The following is a 24,375-nucleotide window of genomic DNA, read 5'->3' on the forward strand; positions in this document are numbered from 1 at the left end:
ATCCAAAAACACAGGGAGCACCCTGAGAAACGTTTCACGGCTCAAAAAGCCACGGAAGCTAAATATCCTTTCTCTAAGGATCTGGTCAAGGAGTTGCTTCTCTCTCCTTCTGTGGATCCGGCCGTATCGCGACTCGCATCCAAAACGGTCTTATCCCTGTCAGACGGTTCATCAGTCAAAAATCCTTCTGACCGTCAAATTGATTATTTAGCTCGCTCAGTCTTTGCAGTCTCAGGAGCAGCTCTTCTTCCATCCTTTGCAGCTACCTGGGTAGCTAAGGCTATGGTGGCCTGGGCAGAGGTGTTAACCTCTACCGTCCACGGCAGTAATCTTCCCCCAGGGGCGGCCAGACTAGCTAGCCAGATAGCTCAGGCCGGAGATTTCGTTGTTAACGCTTCCATAGATGCGGCTAATTGCGCAGCGCAAGCAGCTGCAAATGCAATTTCCATCAGGAGGGCCTTATGGCTCCGCGATTGGCGAGCAGATTCTGCTTCTAAAAAGTCGCTGACTTCTCTACCTTACCAAGCGGGTAGTTTATTCGGGGGAAAAACTAGACCAAATCATTTCTGACGCTACCGGAGGGAAGAGTAAATTTCTTCCCCAGCAAAAACCGGCCCGGCCTTTTCGGAATCAAGAGCAGTTTCGATTCTGGTCCTTTCGTAACAACTCCGGTTGGTCCTCCTCTTCCCCTGGTTCAGGACGACGGGACAACAGAACTTCCCTTGTCTCATACAGACCAAAACCGTTCCTGGAAACCCAGACCGAGACCGTCTGCCCCTAAGCCGTCTGCATCCTTTAAACCTTCCACACAATGACTCGTTGGCTTGTCCGGCGGACACCGACAGAGTAGGCGGATGCCTTCTTTCGTTCCATCAAAATTGGCTCTCGGTCGTTCACGACTAGTGGGTCAGAGAACTCGTGTCCTCCAGATACAAAATCGAGTTTTCCTCCATCCCCCCTCCGTGTTTCTTCCAGTCTTCCCCCAAATCAAAGGCGTCACATCTCCTTCAGGCCATACAGGTGCTTCAAAGGGACGGCGTCATCGCTCCGGCCCCTCGAAACCAAAGGTTCAAGGGGTTTTACTCCAACCTTTTCGTGGTCCCAAAGAAGGACGGAACTCTACGGCCCATACTGGACCTCAAACTGCTGAACAAGTTCGTACGGGTCCGGCACTTCAGGATGGACTCGCTCCGTTCTGTCGTCGCGTCCCTGGAAAAAGGAGAGTTCCTTGCATCCATAGACATCAAGGATGCTTATCTACACATTCCAATTTTTCCCTCTCAGCAGTTCCTGCGCTTCGCAGTCCAAGAAGAACACTTCCAGTTTGTGGCCTTGCCCTTCGGACTTTCCACTGCCCCCAGAGTCTTCACAAAGGTCATGGCGGCTGTCATGGCCATTCTTCACGCTCGGGGAGTGGTAGTCCTGCCCTATCTAGACGAACTATTAATCAAAGGTCCATCCCAGTCTGCCTGCGAGGAGTCTGTCAGCATCACCGTGGATTCTCTTTCTCGCCTGGGTTGGAAGATCAACTTCGAGAAATCATCTCCAGTGCCGGCTCAGCAAATCTGCATCCTGGGCATGATTCTGGACTCTTCCCGCGGGTTGGTCATTCTCCCTCCAGAGAAGGTTTTATCCTTACAACAGGGAGCGCGCAAGCTCTCCCGCCCAGCCCCTCACTCCATTCGCTTCGCGATGCGCATCCTGGGAAAAATGGTTGCGGCAATGGAGGCCGTTCCATTTGCACAGTTCCATCTCTGTCATTTGCAACAGGCGCTCCTGTTAGCCTGGGACAGGAGCCCGACTTCCCTCGACCGACGTTTTCGCCTGCCCCTGCAGGTCAGGCAGACCCTCAGGTGGTGGACGCTACAGTCCTCCCTGAACCAAGGGAAGTCCTTTCTTCCTGTACGTTGGTTAGTGGTGACCACCAATGCCAGCCTCTTGGGCTGGGGCGCAGTTTTCAATCACCACACGGCACAGGGTCATTGGTCCACAAGGGAGTCTCGTCTCCCAATCAATATCTTGGAAATTCGGGCGATTACTCTTGCCTTACGCAACTTTCACCACCTTCTCGCAGGCCATCCCATCAGAATACAATCCGACAATGCCACAGCCGTGGCGTACATCAACCGACAAGGGGGAACCTGCAGCAGAGCAGCCATGCTCGAAGTCTCCCACGCCCTGCGCTGGGCCGAGACCAATCACTCGCTCATCTCGGCGATCCACATACTGGGCGTGGAGAATTGGGAAGCGGACTTCCTCAGTCGCCAAGGTCTTGCCTCGGGCGAGTGGTCCCTCCATTCGGAAGTCTTCCAGCAGATTTGCCTTCGCTGGGGGACGCCGGATGCGGATCTCATGGCCTCGAGGTTCAACAACCAGGTTCCCCAATTCATTGCTCGTTCCCGCGATCCTTGCGCCGTCGGGGCAGATGCCCCTGGTCCTGTCGTGGCATCGGTTCCAGCTGCCATACATATTTCCGCCTCTTCCTCTGCTTCCGAGAGTCATCAAGAAGATCAGAGCAGAGGGGAGACCGGTGATTCTCGTCGCGCCCGACTGCCGCGCCGAGCATAGTACGCGGAACTCGTCCAAATGGTCGCCGACACCCCCTGGCGCCTTCCAGATCGCACGGACCTTCTCTCACAGGGCCCGTTTTACCACCAGAACTCCGGGGCCCTGTCTTTGACGGCGTGGCCGTTGAATCCTGGATTTTAGCCCAAGCCGGATTCTCTCCAGGGGTTTCTTCTACCATGATTCGCGCTAGGAAACCCGTATCCATGCGCATTTATCATCGCACCTGGCGCATCTTCTTTTCATGGTGCAATACCCATGGACGTTCTCCCTTGGTCTTTTCCATTCCGTCCATTCTGGAGTTTCTCCAATCCGGTCTAGTCAGGCCTTGCCCTAAGCTCGCTCAAGGGACAGGTGTCCGCATTGTCTGTTCTTTTCCAACGGAAGATCGCTTCCAAACTGTCCGTTAAGACGTTCATCCAAGGAGTCTCCCGGGTGGTTGCTCCCTATAGAATGCCTTTGGCGTCATGGGATCTTAACTTGGTTCTCGGGAGTTCTTCAGGAGGCCCCTTTCGCACCATTGCAGGACATCTCTCTCACCCTCCTTTCATGGAAGGTGGTCTTTCTCGTGGGGATTACGTCAATCAGGAGGGTTTCTGAGTTGGCGGCTCTCTTGCCGACCCCCCTTCTTGATTTTTCACTCAGACAAGGTAGTTCTGAGAACCTCTCCCTCCTTCCTACCGAAGGTCGTCTCCTCCTTTCATCTAAATGAGGACATTGTCTTGCCGTCATTCTGTCCGGCACCAACCCATCGTATTGAGAAGGCTCTCCATACTCTGGGTGTGGTTAGAGCCCTTCGGCGGTACATATCTCACACGGCTCCCTTCCGTAAGTCGAATGTCCTGTTCGTGCTTCCGGAAGGACACAGGAAAGGTTTACCTGCCTCAAAGGCCACTCTAGCCAAATGGATTCGTTCCACCATTCAGGAATCCTATCGTGTCAGGAACACTCCTATCCCAGCAGGGATTACGGCGCATTCGACTCAGTCGGTCGGCGCTTCTTGGGCCATTCGGCACCAGGCGTCCGCACAACAGCTTTGTAAAGCTGCGACTTGGTCCAGTCTGCATACCTTCACGAAGCACTACCACATCCATACCCAGGCTTCGGCAGACGCTGCCCTCGGCAGGCGCATTCTGCAGACAGCGGTACCTCAGTAAGCCAGTGGTACATGGGGTTTTAGCAGTGCAATTGCTCCCCACCCAGGGACTGCTTTAGGACGTCCCATGGTCCTGTGTCCCCCAATGAGGCGTAGGAGAAAAGGAGATTTTTGTGTACTCACCGTAAAATCTTTTTCTCCGAGCCAATCATTGGGGGACACAGCACCCACCCTGTTAGCCTATTTGCTAGTTGTTGTTGGTATTTTGTTCCTTAGTTTTGGACATAGTTTACATGTCTTGGTTTTACTCCTACTGCTTTACTACCGAACTGAGTCGTTACTGGCCAGTCAAGGGGTGTATACTGCAGAGGAGGAGTTAACTCTTTGTGTTTACTTAGTGTCCTCCTAGTGGCAAGCCGCATAACACCCATGGTCCTGTGTCCCCCAATGATTGGCTCGGAGAAAAAGATTTTACGGTGAGTGTATGTGTATGTGTATGTGTATGTGTGTGTGTATATATATATATATATATACACACACACACACATATCGCCCGTTTTTGCCACATTCAAATTAAAACCATAAAAATACACATTCAGAAGCGCCCGATCTATATTAAAAAAAAAAATTACATTTTTTTTTCTCTTTGTTGCCACAGTATTGCAGTAAAATCTACCCCAAAATGGAATCAATAACCTCAACATCAGCTCTGTGTGCAACAAAATAAGCCCTCACCCAGCCCCAGATCCTGAAAAATGGAGATACTATGGGTCTCGGAATAAGGTGCTATTGTTTTTTTTGCAAACTTCTGGATTTTTTTAAACCACTTAAAAAATACCTATACATGTTTGGAATCTACGAATTTGTAATTACCTGGCGAATCCTAATGGTAGCTCAGTTTTAGCATTTAGTGAACATGGTAAAAAAGAAACAACCAAAAAACAATTGTGGAATTGCACTTTTTGCAATTTCATCACACTTTTGAAATACCCCCCCGTTTTACAGTACATGATATGGTAAAACCAAAGGTGTTCAAAAGTACTAGTTGTCCCACAAAAAACAAGCCTTCATATGGTCATATTGATAAAAAAAAAAAAAGTTATGGATCTGGGAAGGGGAGCAAAAAAACAGAACCCCCTCTAGGGTCATGAAGGAGTTACCGTATTTTTCGGACTATAAGACGCACCGGACCATAAGACGCACCCCAAATTTTCAGAATAAAAATAAGGAAAAAAAATGTTTCAAATGGGGGGTCCGTCTTATAGTCCGAATTCAGCCTACCAGAGAAGGGATCGGCACAGGTGGAGGAGTGGTCACGGGTCTTTCGGTGGTCCAGGCTGGTGCGTTGGCCTCCAGGAAATCCCATCCCAGGCTGGTGCGGTGCTCTGTGCTTGGGCAGGGGCGGTGGCTCTGTGCTCCGTGCTCCGGGGCAGGGGCTGTGCTCCGGGGCAGGGGTTGTGGCAGTGGCTCTCTGGTCTCCCATGGCATTTTGTCAAAGCCCGGAGGACCCCGCTCATCCGTTAGTGTCATGTTGTGGTGTCCTCTGCGAACATGGCCTCCAGGAACATGGCCGCCGGGCTGTCTCACGCTCAGATTCAGATCTCGTTGCCGAGATCTCGCCCCGAGATCTCTGGATACGAGATCTTGTTGACGAGATTTGAATCTGAGTGTGCGGCGGACATTTTCCCGGCGCCCGTGTTCCCGGAGGCCATCGCAACATGCCATTAACGGATGAGCGGGGGCCTACGAGCTTTGACGATATGCCGGCGGAGCCCCCCCAAGGAGCACAGAGAGCCGCTGCCCCGGAGCACAGCCCGCCACCACCACACCACAGAGCCCAGCCGCACCGCCACAGCGGCACCAGCATGGGAAGGGAGGCTGCATCGGGACCGCTGCCACTGCCAAATGATTTGTAAGTATATTGTGACCATAAGACGCACCCCCATTTTCCCCTAACATTTTTTGGGAAAAAACTGCGTCTTACATTGACAAATACTTTCCTGAAATATCAAAGAAAATTGTTTATATATAGTTATGTTCCCTACTCCAACACTAAATATAGCTATTTGTCGGGGTTAGTGCACCATTGTCTCAGAACATATACCGTACATTTTAAATATGGATACCCAGATACAGAAGTCTTTTAATACTAACCCAAGCAATAGCCAAGGACATATAGACCGCAACATACGTTCACAAAACAGCAGTGCGTATGAAGCCTAAGCCTAATGGGTACATCCTGAGTTTACTAAATTAGAACTGAATTTGCAAAGGCATTTTGATAATCTAAGAAGGGAGATCAAAGAATGTAAGCTTAGAAAGTTTATTTGGGATCTGAGTGATTTCGAGACTGATCTGATCATCGCCTGCATGTAGCAGAGCCGATCGGGTTGTGTTGGCTTCTAGTCTCCCATGGAGACTATTGAAGCATGACAAAAGTAATAAAATATATATATATATTATAGTCAAATCACCCCCCTTTCTCCCCATTCAAAATAATAATAAAAAATCAAACCTACACATATTTGGTATCGCCGTGTTCAGAATCACCCAATTTATCAATGGAAAAAAAAGATTAACCTGATTGCTAGACCGTGTAGCGAGAAAATAGTAAAAATCTCAGAATTACGTGGGTTTTTTTTTGTCGCTGCGACATTGCATTAAAATGCAATAACGGGCAATCGATAGAATGTATCTGCACCAAAATGGTATCATTAAAAACGTCAGCGAAGCGCAAAAAATAAGTTCTCCCCCAACCCCAGATCAGGAAAATTGGAGACGCTACGGGTATCGGAAAATGGTGCTATATATATATATATATATATATATATATATATATATATATATATATATATATATATATATATATATATATATATATATATATATATATATATATATATATATATATATATATATATATATATATATATATATTTATTATTATTATTATGTTTGGAAGTTTTTTTCACCACTTACATGAAAAAGAACCTAGAAATGTTTGGTGTCTATGAACTTGTAATGACCTCGAGAATCATAATGGCAGGTCAGTTTAAGCATTTAGTGAACATAGTAGAAAATCAAAACAAAAAACTGGGATTGCACTTTTTTTGCAATTTCATCACACATGGAATTTTTCTCCTGTTTTCCAGTACACGATATGTTAAAACCAATGGTGTCGTTCAAAAGTACAACTCGTCCCACAAAAAACAAGCCTTCACATGACCTTTTTGACCAAAAAATAAAGTTATGGCTCTGGGAAGAAAGGGAGCAAAAAACGAAACGCAAAAACGAAAATACCTCCGGGGTTAAAGGAATTGCAGATATGGGGAATGGAAAGGGAGAGGATTTTTGCACATTTGAGCATTTTAAAATAGACTTGTAATTTGGGTAACTGACTTAAAATATCTACAACTATGGCACGCAGTCTGAGCTCAGGAGTCTATCTCCGATCTGTTCATCTCCTTGAATGGGGTGTTGGACTCGGAGGTAAATACAAACAATACTAAAGGCTTTGTATCCTTCATATATATCTCCTTTTTACTAAAAATTCTGGGAGACCCTATGGCTGTAGTTAAAGCCTGGTGGTGGTGGGACATTGGACAAATTACTTCAGAGGAATGGGGTGATATTTTAGAATCACCAGGGAAGGTGTTGATAAATACAGCCCAAAGAAGACCCCAAATATTTCTCATACCGAGTATATAGAACTCCAAATGTGCTATACAGGATGGGCCTCAGGACAGGTGATTGTGGGGGCATGATTTCCCAGAGGACTGGAGCTCTCTCACGTTAGACAAGCTCCGCTTCAAACCTCTGAAAAAAGCAATTTCAAACCTTTGTAAGTGGATTTATGGACTCATGAGATTGTCTGGGCCATGACTGGACAACGTCCCAAAATAAAAATCCTAACCACAAGGAGTTCCCAGCCTGCTACTGCTCAAAGCAACAAGGGCCGGGACCCCAAACAATGTGGCGGATACACGTGGGACTGAGATGTCAATCAAGCAAAGGTCTCTGCTCTTCACACCATCTCCTCTCGCCTTCTTCAAATGTAGACTCTGAAGAGAATGAAGAAGCTACAGGTGACACCAGAGATTGGGCGTTGTAGTCTCATCTTGTCAAAATAGCATTCCACTTCTTGGGATTATAGAATGATCATTTTTATCAACCATTATGCAAGATGTCAAAATTTTTAAGTTATTAAAAATGTCCGCTCTACTGAAATGTCTTTTTAGTAAATAATTGTATGCTATCTTTCCGTTGTGACATTATTTTTTTGTGTATAAATTTTAGATGAAATTAATAAGTGGATATTAGTTGGGGGGAGTACTAATGAGAATAACAGCCTGTTAAGTCAATACTAGAGGAGCAGCACAATCCAGTCCTGGGAGAAGATGCTCCTGAAATATTATTGCCTGGTGGTATTTAGTAAAATGGACATGTCACTGGTGGTGACGGCTACACAGCAAGCTCAACCAGAACTGGGTCTTTTAGTTGGTGGATGCAGGAGCTTATTACTTGCAGTTCATCTAGGGGCATGTTCACATGGGTGGATACGCTGCAGTATTTCCAGCTGCTATTAGCGCTATTTTCAGCAGCAAAGTGGATAAGCATATTCCAAATTGTCACTTGCATGGTAAGATACTACACCCTCCCCAAAGAAACACTGATTTTAAATCTGCAGTATACCAATTTCTGCAGTGCATTTTCACCGCTGATTCACCTTGGAAAGACTATAATCTACTGAAAATCGGCAACAAAAATTTGCATTTAAGTTGTGGATTTTGTTAGATGTTTTCCATCAATTACATCCTGTGTGACCGTACTCTTATAGATTCCCTACAATAAAGACTCTCCTCACCAGCTGCTACATTGTAAATGCCGTATAGTAGTGAGTACGGGGAGAGGACTGTCTGGAGTCCTACTTGGATTGATATAGTACTAAAAGTACACGAGTACCACTCATACCTGACTCCATAAAACAGAGCACAAAGCTATGTGCTGGTCTTGGAAAACTTTTTCTCTAAGTACTTATTCAGTGTTGGTAAGTCAAAGGTAACCTCAGGCTTGTATGCTCTAGAATAACATGTACGGCTGACGACTGGGAGAAATGGAACTTCCAGAAAACCCCAATTTTAACCATATACGGCTTTCTGAAGTCGCCTTTAAGGTGCCCCATATATTTCTGCCCCCATACACCCCTGTAGCTGCTGCTCCAAAAAATGACAGGCAGGATTTAAACTCTTATTTTCCTACTGTTTTAACCTATGTGTGGAGGTAAATGGCATTTTTGGACATGACTAAAAGTAAAATCATGTTGTCCCAGTCCGAGTCAGTGTCTGTAAAGTGCCTCTACCTGCTTTGTGCATTTGTATAGCGCTGCAATTGCCATTCTTTGATACTGTTTGTGGGTTTTGTTGGGGAGATAGGGGTGTTTTCTCTTATTTAACATGTACGGTACATATATTTCTTATATATTAGGTGGACTTTGAGAACCCTGATCTAGAGCGGTTTCCTAACTTCAGAAATGTGCATGGCTACGAGACAGTCGTGGGGCCGGGCGATGTTCTGTATATTCCAATGTATTGGTAAGCAACTACTTCTCCTTAGATTTTAGTCTGCCGTGTAAAAATAACATAGTTGCTTTTCAGAATTGTTTAGCTATGTTTGATGCATGGAGAGCTATTTTTTTTTTTTTTTTTTTTTTTTTTTTTTTACGGTTTCTATCCTACCTTGCCTGGGTCTCCAGCAGTATAAAGGAGCTTAAGGAATTTGTCTTCCATCTTATGATGAGATGACTCTGCTCACATTGTCTCAGTATATACAACAAAGTTAGAAAGTGAGCTGTAGTTTTTTACAGTGATCGCTCCAGAGTCGATTATAAAATGAGTATCATATGACTATTTTGATATCACACCAAAAATGCTACAAAAGTAGAAAAGGGCATATACCGCAATAAAAAAACAAAACAAAATGAAAACCTGACACTTGGTTATGATTCCTTCCCTCTAATTGGGGGAATTTATGGTGATTTAGTGTTTCATCTGCCTGTTTATCATTTACCATATTTTGGCCTTTCTTACCTGTCTCAGAGCTTCAACACAGTGCCATAATGTGAGTCTTTGCAAGCCTGATGTTTAGTGCCAGAAAAGGCATTGAATCTGGTTATGTGCTATTTGTCAGAAAGCAACGTCAACCTAACAGAATAGAAACTAATGCTAATTAACCTGCCCATCGAGTAAAATCCAAAGCGTTCATGTTTGGTGATTTACTCTTCTACTATTGCAGGTGGCACCATATAGAGTCACTTATGGATGGAGGGACAACCATTACAGTCAACTTCTGGTACAAGGTATGTTTACTGTACCTATTATAACTGATGAGAAACATTTGGGCAGGGTATACTGAAACCTGTTCTCGCTATATATCCGGTCTGATGCATCGAGTGATGACGTTTTGTACATCCATGTGACCGCTGCAGCCAGTGTCTCACTCCGTGCATGCTAACATTAACACTGAGGCCAGTGATTGGCTGCAGCAGTTACATGGATAGCTGTATGGTAGAACACTGGTAGTGTAGTATTTTCATGCCTAACATTGGTGAAATGTCTATTACATAAAACAGTGTGGGATAAGGGGGACAACCCCAAACGTGCAGAAGACCTATTTGACGTCTTGTCATTACGTACCTCTTTAGTATACTAAGTGGCATTAACATCTCAATGGCATGGCCTTTCCTTTGTGCTTGTAATGTTGGTTTTATTTAATTTTGACTGGCCTGTTTTAATTTATTTCTCCATGGTTGCAATGTAAATAGGGTGCACCCACTCCAAGAAGAATAGAATACCCACTCAAAGCTCACCAAAAGGTGGCAATAATGAGAAACATTGAGAAAATGCTGGGAGAAGCACTTGGAAGCCCACAGGAAGTAAGTCACTTACTATAGGGATTTTTCAGATGATGTAGGTGACTAAAAATCTGCTGCTGCTTTTGGGGCCTTTCTTTTCATACGCCATTGACTATTAACCCCTTAAGCCCCGAGGGTGGTTTGCACGTTAATGACCGGGCCAATTTTTACAATTCTGACCACTGTCCCTTTATGAGGCTATAACTCTTGAACGCTTTGACGGATCTTGGCGATTCTGACATTGATTTCTCGTGACATATTGTACTTCATGTTAGTGGTAAAATTTATTCGATATAACTTGCGTTTATTTGTGAAAAAAATGGAAATTTGGCGAAAATTTTGAAAATTTCGCAATTTTCCAACTTTGAATATTTATGCCCTTAAATCACAGACATATGTCACGCAAAGTACTTAATAAGTAACATTTCCCACATATCTACTTTACATCAGCACAATTTTGGAACCAAAATTTTTTTTTGTGACGGAGTTATAAGGGTTAAAAGTTGACCAGCAATTTCTCATTTTTACAACACCATTTTATTTTTAGGGACCACATCTCATTTGAAGTCATTTTGAGGGGTCTATATGATAGAAAATACCCAAGTGTGACACCATTCTAAAAACTGCACCTCTCAAGGTGCTCAAAACCACTTTCAAGAAGTTTATTAACCCTTCAGGTGTTTCACAGGAATTTTTGGAATGTTTAAATAAAAATGAACATTTAACTTTTTTTCACACAAAATTTATTTCAGCTCCAATTTGTTTTATTTTACCAAGGGTAACAGGAGAAAATGGACCCCCAAAGTTGTTGTACAATTTGTCCTGAGTACGCTGATACCCCATATGTGGGGGTAAACCACTGTTTGGGCGCATGGCAGAGCTCGGAAGGAAAGGAGCGCCATTTGACTTTTCAATGCAAAATTGACTGGAATTGAGGTGGGACGCCATGTTGCGTTTGGAGAGCCCCTGATGTGCCTAAACATTGAAACCCCCTACAAGTGACACCATTTTGGAAAGTAGACCCCCTAAGGAACTTATCTAGATGTGTGGTGAGCACTTTGACCCACCAAGTGCTTCACAGAAGTTTATAATGCAGAGTCGTAAAAATAAAAAATCATATTTTTTCACAAAAATGATCTTTTCGCCCCAAATTTTTTATTTTCCCAAGGGTAAGATAAGAAATTGGACCCCAAAAAATGTTGTGCAATTTGTCCTGAGTACGCTGATACCCCATATGTGGGTGTAAACCATTGTTTGGGCGCATAGCAGAGCTTGGAAGGGAAGGAGCGCCATTTGACTTTTCAATGCAAAATTGACAGGAATTGAGATGAGACGCCATGTTGCGTTTGGAGAGCCCCTGATGTGCCTAAACACTGAAACCCCCTACAAGTGACACCATTTTGGAAAGTAGACCCCCTAAGGAACTTATCTAGATGTGTTTTGAGAGCTTTGAACCCCCAAGTGTTTCACTACAGATTATAACGCAGAGCCGTGAAAATATATATATTTTTTTTCACAAAAATGATTTTTTAGCCCCCAGTTTTGTATTTTCACAAGGGTAACAGGATAAATTAGACCCCAAAGGTTGTTGTACAATTTGTCCTGAGTATGCTGATACCCCATATGTGGGGGGGAACCACTGTTTGGGCGCATGACAGAGCTCAGAAGGGAAGGAGCGCCATTTGGAATGCAAACTTAAATGGATTGGTCTGCAGGCGTCACGTTGCATTTGCAGAGCCCCTGATGTACCCAAACAGTACAAACCCCCCACAAGTGACCCCATATTGGAAACTAGACCTCCCAAGGAACTTATCTAGATGTGTTGTGAGAACTTTGAACCCCCAAGTGTTTCACTACAGTTTATAACGCAGAGCCGTGAAAATAAAACATTTTTTTTCTCACAAAAATGATTTTTAGCCCCCCAAATTTTTAATTTTCCCAAGGATAACAAGAGAACTTGGACTCCAGAAGTTGTTGTTCAATTTGTCCCGAGTACGCTGATAACCCATATGTTGGGGTAAACCCCTTTTTGGGCGCACAGGAGAACTCGGAAGGGAAGGAGCACTGTTTTACTTTTTCAACGCAGAATTGGCTGGAATTGAGATTGGACGCCATGTCGCGTTTGGAGAGCCCCTGATGTGCCTGGACAGTGGAAACTCCCCAATTCTACCTGAAACCCTAACCCAAACATACCCCTAACCCTAATCCCAACGGTAACCCTAACCACACCCCTAGCCCTGACACACCCATAATTCTAATCCCAACCCTAATCCAAACCGTAAATGTAATTCAAACCCTAACTTTAGCCCCAACCCTAACCCTAACTTTAGCCCCAACCCTAACTTTACCTCCAACCCTAGCCTAACCCTAACCCTAACCCTAACTTTAGCCCCAACCCGAACCCTAGCCCTAACCCTAACCCTAGCCCTAATGGGAAAATGGAAATAAACACATTTTTTTTAATTTTATTATTTTTCCCTAACTAAGGGGGTGATGAAGGGGGGTTTGATTTACTTTTATAGCGTTTTTTATATCGGATTTTTATGATTGGCAGCTGTCACACACTAAAAGACGCTTTTTATAGCAAAAAAGTTTTTGCGTCTCCACATTTTGAGACCTATAATTTTTCCACATTTTGCTCCACAGAGTCATGTGAGGTCCTGTTTTTTGCGGGACGAGTTGACGTTTTTATTGGTAACATTTTCGGACACGTGACCATTTTTGATCACTTTTTATTCCGATTTTTGTGAGGCAGAATGACCAAAAACCTGCTATTCATGAATTTCTTTTGGGAGAGGCATTTATACCGTTCCACGTTTGGTAAAATTGATAAAGCAGTTTTATTCGTCGGGTCAGTACGATTACAGTGATACCTCATTTATATCATTTTTTTATGTGTTGGCGCTTTTATACGATAAAAACTATTTTATAGAAAAAATAATTATTTTGGTATCGCTTTATTCTCAGGACTATAACTTTTTTATTTTTTTGCTGATGATGCTGTATGGCGGCTTGTTTTTTGCGGGACAAGATGACGTTTTCAGCGGTACCATGATTATTTATATCAGTCTTTTTGATCGCGTGTTATTCCACTTTTTATTCGGCGGTATGGTAATAAAGCGTTGTTTTTTGCCTCGTTTTTTTTTTTTTTTTCTTACGGTGTTTACTGAAGGGGTTAACTAGTGGGGCAGTTTTATAGGTTGGGTCGTTACGGACGCGACGATACTAAATATGTGTACTTCTATTGTTTGTTTTTTTTTACTTAGATAAAGAAATGTATTTATGGGAATAATATATATTTTTTTTATTATTAATTAGGAATTTTTTATTTTTTTTTACACATGTGGAAAAATTTTTTTTTTACTTTTGTACTTTGTCCCAGGGGGGGACATCACAGATCGATGATCTGATAGTGTGCACAGCACTCTGTCAGATCACCGATCTCACTGACAGGGCTGCAGGCTTACCAGCGTCTGCACTGAGCAGACACTCGGTAAGCCACCTCCCTCCCTGCAGGACCCGGATGCCGCGGCCATCTTGGATCCGGGACCTGCAGCCAGGAAGGAGGTAGGAGACCCTCGTAGCAACGCGATCACATCGCGTTGCTCCGGGGGTCTCAGGGAAGCCCGCAGGGAGCCCCCTCCCTGCGCGATGCTTCCCTATACCGCCGGTACACTGCGATCATGTTTGATCGCGGTGTGCCGGGGGTTAATGTGCCGGGGGCGGTCCGTGACCGCTCCTGGCACATAGTGCCGGATGTCAGCTGCGATAGGCAGCTGACACCCGGCCGCGATCGGCCGCGCTCCCCCCGTGAGCGCGGCCGATCGCGTATGACGTACTATCCCATCACCGGGAAATAAGTCCCGGGTCACCTTGACGGGATAGTACGTCATACGGGATTAAGGGGTTAAGGAAGTATGGCTGTGTTGACACAAGTGTATAAAATCAAAGTGACTGGTCCACCATAAGGATGAAGACCATCACCAGTCAGCATGGCATCAGTTTTTAAAATCACCAGTTATTAACATTTAGAAGACCAAATTCAATTTCCTCTGTTAAGAATTGCAATTCTGATCTGTAATAAAAAACAAAAAAAAATGCTATACGAATGACCTGTATGTGATACTTTTTTTTTGTGTGCATCTATAGACTTGAGTTGCTGAGTATCATCCGACTTATGGAAGAGTTGATTGCATGCTATTATTTTTTTTGCTCATGCACAAAACCGCCTCTTAATTTTTATTTATTTTTTTTACACATAAATCTGAATAGCCAGATTGCATAACATTGGTCCTAGTGTGGTGTTTCTCACAGACAGCACTCAGGCCAAAAATATGGCTGTGTGAATGTACCCTAATACTGACCGTATGATCTGTCTTTTTCCTTAACTATAATCTGCTCACGGACTATCAGAAATGTCAGCAATCCAAGGCTATTTTACTAGAATGCTGGCATAAATTGTTCTTAAAGTTGTGAAACTTTGGTATAACTCCATTGCTCAAAAATATTGTGACTTTGTGTTTTCACACCAGTTTCTCCCAGCTTTGCCAAAATTGGTGTGGTGGGGACATGACTCCACAGCTAGTCTCGGACATGATCATCTGTGGTGTTCCTTACTTCAGTCATTGAGTGGAGTAAGATTTGTGGTGAGGCTGCTGCCACTCGTCACTGTAGTGATTCATTTCGGGGCCAGTCTTCTTTTTTTTTTTTTTTTATTTGTTCACAATACAGTGAGGGGCCAAAAGCTGGACATTCTCTTTATAAAGCAGGATGGCTGTAACTAGGTACATGTACAGTCAGTGGCGTAACTACAAAGTTATGGGCCCCGGTGCGAACTTTCAAATGGGCGCGCCCCCCCCCCCCCAATGCCAAAATATTTTCCTCCCAAATTCACATTTTCCCTATTCATTTTACACACTATAGCTTTATTGCAAAGTTGTATAGTGTGACCTCAGTTGCATAACTATCCGGTGCCCCATCCTGGGATATATTTGTCCCCTGTACTACCATTGTTATGTAATGTATAAAAGAAAATAAACCATTATTCTCATCAGGGGCTAACAATAGAAGTCATGGGGATCCATATAAGAAGTATAATGCACCCCCATAGTCCTCCTTATAGTATAATACACTCCCCATAGTCCTCCATATAGTATTGTACACTCCTCAGTCCTCCATATAGTATAATACACTCCTCATAGTCCTCCATATATTAAAATACACTCCTCATAGTGCTCCATATAACATAATACACTCCTCATAGTGCTCCATATAATACACTGCTCAGTCCTCCATATAGTATAATACACTCCTCAGTCCTCCATATAGTATAATACACTGCTCATAGTGCTCCATATAGTATAATGCACCCCTCATAGTCCTCCATATAGTATAATACACTCCTCAGTCCTCCATTTAGTATTATACACTCCACATAGTCCTCCATATATTAAAATACACTGCTCAGTCCTCCATATAGTATAATACACTCCTCATAGTGCTCCATATAGTATAATGCACCGCCATCGTCATCCATGTTGCACAATTCACTTCCCACAGTATAATGCACCCCATAGTTCTTCATATAGTATAATATATTCCCCATAGTCCTCGATTCAGTATAATGCAGCCACCCCAGAGTATAATGCAGCCACCCACACAGAGTATACTGCAGCCTTGCCATACAATTCAATGCAGCCCCCCTCATAGTATAATGCAGCCCCTCCATACAGGGGCAGTGAGAAAGACACGAGCAAATGATGACGAGGGGGCAGGGGAGAGGGCACAAGGGGGCTAGGGGACACAGGCACAAGGGTAACATAGGGGGGCTAGGGAGCCAAGGAAGACAGGCACAAGGGACACATGGGGGCTAGGAGGCAGGGGAGAAGGTTACAAGGGGACTAGTGGGCAAGGGAGACTTGACACAAGGGGGCAAGGGAGACTGACACAAGGGGACACACGGGGACTAGTGGGCAAGGGAGACTGGCCCACAGGGACTAGTGGGCAAGGGAGACTGACAGAAGGGGCACACGGGGACTAGTGGACAAGGGAGACTGGCACAAGGGGACACAGAGACTAGTGGGCAAGGGAGACTGACACAAGCACAAGGGTACAAAGGAGACTGACACAAGCACAAGGGGACAAAGGAGACAGGCACATGGGGACACACAGGGACTAATGGGTAAGGGAGACTGGCATAAAGGGACAAGGGAGACGGGCTCAAGGGGACACACAGGGAGGAGTGGGCAAAGGAGACTGACACAAGTCTACACACGGATCAAGGGACACAAGCACAAGGGGACTCATGTGGACTAGGAGAAAGGGGAGAAGGGCACAAGAGGACACAAGGGGACTCCGAGGGCAGAGTAGATAGGAATGCACGGGAAGACGGGGGGGAGACTTGGGATGAGGGAAGAAGGGGGCAGAGGGATTACGAGGACAGAGTAGATGGGGAACACACGGTGAGAAAGGGGACAGGGGAGACTTGAGAGCAGGGCAGACGAGTCACACGGGGACAAGGGGCAGGGAATGCATGGGGGGTGCAAGAGGACTCAGGGCATGGGAGATGGGGAGCATTGGGGGACCAGGGGAGGAGGAACAAGGCGTGTACGGGGGGCCCGGATGAACACAATTACCTGAACCTGGGAACCTACTAGGACATGGGGCACAGGAGAGCAGGGAGGAAACGGGGCTGGTGTCACAAGGGGTCGGGGACGCTGGGGGCCAAGGACGGTGACACACGGGCAGCAGACACACCTCACTTCCGCCGGTCCCGTTCACCTCCCATGTTCATCCCCGGATCCTCCACATGGCTGACCCACTGCGGCATCTCCCTCCTGGGCGGCTCGGTCCACGTGCCCCCCACCAGCTCCGGAGCCACCTGTTCCCGGGCCTAGCAACCGCCACAGGCTTTGCCAATATGGCAGCCACCATCATCTGTGCAGATGCTGCACTGCCTGGGCCCCGCACACAGCGGGTGTGCGATGAAGTGATGTCATCACGCACCCGCAGTGTCAAAGGCAGAGGTGGAATGATTGGGAGAGGGAGCATCAGCTGACGCCCTCTCCTCCATCATTGCTATGAACTGTACCGTCATCATAGACGCCGGTATAGTTCACTGCTGTGTCTGCGACGGGGGGGGGGGAGTCGTGTGCCTCTGACCTGTCGGGCCCCTGACCTGCCAGAGCCAGTTTCAGCTGCGACCGTGGTAGTTATGCCCCTGCCACCCACACACACACACACACGCACGCACGCACGCACGCACGCACGCACGCACGCACGCACGCACGCGCGCGCGCGCACACACACACACACACACACACACACACGATATCACACACACACACACACACACGATATCACACACACACACACACCAGATATCACACACACACACACACACACCAGATATCACACACACACACACTACAGATATCACACACACACACACTACAGATATCACACACACACACACTACAGATATCACACACACACACACTCCAGATATCACACACACACACACACTACAGATATCACACACACACACACACTCCAGATATCACACACACACACTCCAGATATCACACACACACACTCCAGATATCACACACACACTCCAGATATCACACACACACACTCCAGATATCACACACACACACTCCAGATATCACACACACACACTCCAGATATCACACACACACTCCAGATATCACACACACACTCCAGATATCACACACACACACACCAGATATCACACACACACACTCCAGATATCACACACACACACTCCAGATATCACACACACACACTCCAGATATCACACACACACACACACACACTACAGATATCACACACACACACTACAGATATCTCACACACTACAGATATCTCACACACTACAGATATCTCACACACTACAGATATCTCACACACTACAGATATCTCACACACTACAGATATCTCACACACTACAGATATCTCACACACACACTACAGATATCTCACACACACACTACAGATATATCACACACACACTACAGATATCACACACACACACTACAGATATCACAAACACACACTACAGATATCACAAACACACACACTACAGATATCACACACACTACAGATATCACACACACTACAGATATATCTCACACACTACAGATATCACACACACACTACAGATATCACACACACTACAGATATCACACACACACTACAGATATCACACACACACTACAGATATCACACACACACTACAGATATCACACACACACACTACAGATATCACACACACACTACAGATATCACACACACACACTACAGATATCACACACACACACACACACACACACACACACACTCTACAGATATCACACACACTCTACAGATATCACACACACACACACACACTCTACAGATATCACACACACTCCAGATATCTCACACACTCCAGATATCTCACACACTCCAGATATCTCACACACTCCAGATATCTCACACACTCCAGATATCTCACACACTCCAGATATCTCACACACTCCAGATATCTCACACACTCCAGATATCTCACACACTCCAGATATCTCACACACTCCAGATATCTCACACACTCCAGATATCTCACACACTCACACACACACTCCAGATATCTCACACACTCACACACACACTCCAGATATCACACACACTCACACACACACTCCAGATATCACACACACTCACACACACACTACAGATATCACACACACTCACACACACACTACAGATATCTGTAGTGTGTGTGTGTGTGTGTGTGATATCTGTAGTGTGTGTGTGTGTGTGTGTGATATCACACACACTACAGATATCACACACACACAATGCTTACAGCAGCTCTGTCTTGCACCTCCCCCATTCTCACCTGTCCCGGGGCTGCAGAGCAGGAGAAGCTGTCTCACCGTTCTGACTGGAGCTCTGCTTCCTATCTCTCACGTACCCCGGCTGCCCCCTCCCCCTAGATACGCCTCGGACTGTTGCCGTGCGGGAGGAATCTCCTGCGCTGCAACATGGTGTTGGGTGCCTCTGACCTGCCGGGCCCCTGACCCGCCAGGCCTAGTCGCAGTGACGACCGCTGCGACCGCGGTAGTTACGCCACTGTGTACAGTATACATAAAATGTACTTTGCATCACTAGTTATTAGTTGTATTATGAAACTTGCACAGTGCCTATTACAGTACATTTAAACCGGCGCTGTCCTGTCTTAGTAAATGTTTGTATCCCCCATAATATACCAGTTCTGGTTTATGCCTTTCCTCCGTTGTTCCTCCTACAAAATTAATAAAGCAAACGAAGTGTTGCACGTTGCGGTCCCTACGCTACGCTGTCCAACCAGTGTTGTCTGTATAGAGGCTACACCCATCTGTCTAGTTAGTAAATTTTCAGGATGAGTAACGGCGAAGCAGCCAAATGCAGAATTATTACTGATCACTTCTGTAATGGTTTTTCTTTTTTTTTTTTTTTTTTTTTTTTTTAGGTTGGTCCTTTGTTAAACTCCATGCTGAAGGGTCGCTACGACTAACCCCGGCCCCCTGAGCAGTGACGGACTGTGTATAAGACTGCTGCCGCTTTCTTGATTCACTTCTGAGACGACTGACAAGAAATACTGCAGAATGGAAGCACTTAACTGGCCAACTGTTCTCCTGTACATTTGGTTTACACCACTCACTACTGTGTTTTATATATATATATATTTTTTTTGTTTTGGAAGAAAGAATAAAACAATCAACAAACAATGCAACCCCTACCGTTGTTTGCACTCTGTACAGACAGTGGATATCAGGGCTGTGGCCCGTCGCCAACCCTGTCTGCATGCAAAAAGTGTTTACGTCATCCATTCACTTCGTCACGTACAGTATCCAAAGATGATGAGCTTTTGATTTTTACCCAAGGCATTCTCCGTGGACTTTTTTTCTTGGTGTCCTGTGCAATTCAAATCGTGAACAGATCTGATTTTACAGTGAAATCCTCCATATAGACATCGCAAAAAGTGAACGGTTGTAAGAAGGCAAGACTAAACTCAGGCAATTGTGTTTCACTGCAATACAACTTGATACTTTCATCATTGGCAAGCACACCTACACAGCATCATGGCAGCGACTGCTCTACTGATTCTTAGGACCTTTTTATTTTGAGTATTTACTAGAATTTGTTTTGGAATTCAACAAATGTTATTGTTTATCTGCCTGTTAATCGTGCTAACAATCCTTGCTGCTTTTGAGGGGTTTATCAGAATACAAGTGGAGAAAAACAAATTGGGGCCCTTCCCTGTGCCTATAACAGCAAATGACACGTGGCTTTTACATATGGCCAGTGTCACACCTTGGAAGGCAGAGGTTTTTGGTGCAGTGTAATATAATCATCTAGTGGAATGGCTTGGTGCACCAGAAGGTTGCAGGCTTTTATATAGTCCTGGGGGGTGAGCGATGATGGTCCAGCTCCACATCTATCTTGATGATTGTCCAGTTCTACAAATGTTAGTTGTCAAGTGCCTCTGCTATGTCACTAGAGATGAGTGGGCAACATATTAATTTTTTTTTCCATAACTACTTGTGCAGCCCATAAAATTAGCTTTTCCTTAGTCATCTTTAGGCTTCAATTTCTCAATAAGAAACCCACTATCTAATTTTATATAACTTTAATTTGGCAGTAATCGATAAAGTAATTGAATCCTGCCATCTTGCCTTGCCTCTTCTGTGTCCTCAGTTGAGGACCAGCCATATGTTGAAGACATGGTAGATAGGATGTTAGTAAGGTGCTGTCTGACAAATCCATGAAGTTGTTGGGCATTGCTTCCCTAAAAACACAACTGTTCAATGGGATAATAACAGCCTGGCAGCAGCCATATTATGCCAATGCAGCCTCAGCATAATCAGATATATAATTATTTTTTTTCTAAAGCTTGGTATAGCTGAGTAATCCCTGTGTGACATTGAACACGATAGTATTGAGGTGGGGTGGGAGGCTGGATATAGAATACGATTTTGTAGTAATCCCTCAGCCACTTCTTGTGCTTGTCTTCCTTACATTGCTGTTATGCACTCTGCAGATCACTGGTTTTCATTCTATGGGTACAGTGAATATTGAACGGTATTATGTCATTTACTGTGAAATAACAGGGCTTCAGTTTGCTGTGTGAGTTTATATCTTTTATGATGAATGTTGGATTTTTGGCAACAACCCTGTTAGGATCGCACGTGATTCGCTATTGTGTGAAAAGCCGCCACCGATGCAGAAATTAATTCCTCTATTTTATAGCAATTGAACAATTATGTTGTGAATGAGTTGCTTAATGAGTCATGAGTTCATCACTATGTATATATTTTTTGTTAATTGAAGTTTTCCTGCCATGTAAAGATACCGGGGTGATATTGGAACCTAAATTAATGATCTAGTTGAAAATGCTAAAGTCAAAAATGACATTAAGTAAAGCTTCATTATCCTCTCCACAATTATTAACGTGAAAATTGCTATCATAGCAAATCATGCAGCCTAGCCCCACTGTATATGTAAGTAGTTTATAGTCTGTAGATCAAGGAGTCATTTGTGATCATAATTGGAAGGGAATCCTCTTAATGTAAACTTTTCACTGTAAACTTTTCAATCCTCTACTCCCTTCATGTGCCATGTCTATTGAGGGTCATAAAACTGAATTATGAGACTGTTAAAGGGATATTCTCATGTTTTTACATTTCTTCAGCTAGACACCATGAAAATAAGCAAGTTTGCAGTTGATTTACTTTTTCTATCTGCTGTCATTCCTCTGCTGTGTGCTTTTTTTTTTATTACATAATGTACAGATTCCAAGGAGAAGACCACCAGAGCTTGGTTCAGTAAATAGTTAACTCCTGTCCATGAACATATCTCCGAAGATCTGTCCGTATTGGATGGAACTGCTCGGATCAGTCCATCATAATCATAATCATCCCTTCCCCAGCATCTACTTTTCACAGCAGTTTTACTAGTTATGGGTGTCACTTTCAGGAGCTGTGTGCTTGGGCTATGTGCACACGTTCAGGATTTCTTGCAGAAATTTCCTGAGCAAAACCGGACATTTTCTGCAAGAAAACCGCATGCGTTTTTGACACGTTTTTTTCCGGAGCTTCCCAATGCATTAAATAGCAGGAAAAACGCGAATAATCCGCAAAATTAATGAACATGCTGTGTTTTTTTACCGCGATGCGTTTTTTCGCGGAAAAAAACGCATCATGTGCACAAATTGCGGAATGCATTCTAAATGAAGGGATGCATACTGTATGCGTTTTTATAGCGAAAAAAATGCAACGTGTGCACACAACCTTAACATGCCATGTTATCTCTATAGGTAAATGTGATATCAGTGTGGACTCAGTGAATGTGCACCCCTGCAAGGCCAAGAAGTAGGAAAACTGCAGAGCTCTGAGCTGCTCAAGAGAACTTTAGAATACCCCTTTAACTTAAGAATATTAGGTGGTAGGTATTGAAGGAGTTTGGGCTGTATGACAACTTTGGCCACGACACAGGTCCACAGAGTCAAGGATCAATCTGTTGCTACATTACAGGAATAATGCAAGTGACTGACGACTCCCCGCAAGACACTGCAATAAGCAAGTAACAAAAAGTTGGGAACAGGTGTGGGTTTTTTTTTTTTTTGCAACTTTCTTATAGCAGTGCATTGTGGTTTACAATGTGACCCCATTCATTTGCTCTATGCTCCAATATAGTTCACTGCTGTCTATTAGAAAACACAGGGGTGATCAGCCAAATGAACACTCCTGTGACTGAAGCAACCGAGATGGTTGTCAGCTGCTTGATGGTTTGGCCATCAGCCATCTAATGTGCAAGGTAGGCTTTGTAGTGTAGTATATCACTATCCACATCTCTGAGGATGTATAGTAATTTTGATCTGGAACCCTTTAAAATGCTTTTAATTTGACTTGAGGTGCGTGCCATTAGTAGAGACCTGGCAACCTATTTGTGTGACTTTGCTCAGTTCCATTTTCTCGGCACCAATTGAGCTACTGTTATAGAGCAGTATTGGGACTTTCTATTGTCTTCTAAGGACCGAATACACATGTCGCCTCACCTAGTTGCACCAAGGTGCATCATGGCTCCAGGCATAAGAGGAGAGGTAATCATTCAATTAGAAATACTCTAGATGCTTTATGAGATTCCTGGCAGCAATCAGTCATGTGTTTGGTTTTTCATTACTTATGGTATATGGCCCTTCCCAGATATTCCAGATATCATGTAATACAAGTACAAGCTACAATACATGTTATGATGTGGAGTTTACAATGGCTCTAAAATACTGCCCTAATCATGGCCGATATGTTGTGTGACGTTGGGCTCCCAATCACATTGTATTAATGTCCCCATTTATTTAATGTATGTTTTGTAGATCAATTTTTGGGCTCAATTTTGGCATATTTTAAATATATTTTTGATTCTTAAGTAATTAGAACAATCACCCTGACTCTTTGTAACTGGAGGGAAACATTTTGTTGCCTTTTATATTTACATGTGTTTGGATTGCATTTCTACCTCCTATAATAAAATGTTTGCTATGTAAGTTTGTGTTATTTTTAATACACTTCGTTTTATAAAAAATAATAATAATTAACAATTGAAACCTCTCAAACATATAAGAAAGTGCTCTTGACATGGGTTTTTCTTTAGAACTTTTTTTTTTTTACTAATTGTACACTGCTCAATAATGTAAAGGGAACACTAAAATCCCACATCCTAGATATCACTGAATGAAATATTCCAGTTATAAATCTTTATT

At 44.2% G+C, this 24,375-nt stretch overlaps 1 protein-coding gene across 1 annotated transcript in view; it reads left to right on the forward strand.

Moving 5' to 3' along the window:
- Positions 1-24,159, forward strand: part of HIF1AN (hypoxia inducible factor 1 subunit alpha inhibitor) — a 64,633-nt gene extending 40,474 nt beyond the window's left edge. The window contains exons 5-8 of the mRNA XM_077259167.1: positions 9,146-9,252; positions 9,953-10,016; positions 10,482-10,592; positions 20,086-24,159. Of these exons, the coding sequence (XP_077115282.1) occupies positions 9,146-9,252; positions 9,953-10,016; positions 10,482-10,592; positions 20,086-20,130 (327 nt within the window). The 3' untranslated portion in view covers positions 20,131-24,159. The remainder of the gene's footprint in view (positions 1-9,145; positions 9,253-9,952; positions 10,017-10,481; positions 10,593-20,085) is intronic.
- The last annotated feature ends 216 nt before the right edge of the window (positions 24,160-24,375 follow it).

Source organism: Ranitomeya variabilis, chromosome 4 (genome assembly GCF_051348905.1).
Source record: "Ranitomeya variabilis isolate aRanVar5 chromosome 4, aRanVar5.hap1, whole genome shotgun sequence".
Classification (NCBI taxonomy): domain Eukaryota; kingdom Metazoa; phylum Chordata; class Amphibia; order Anura; family Dendrobatidae; genus Ranitomeya; species Ranitomeya variabilis.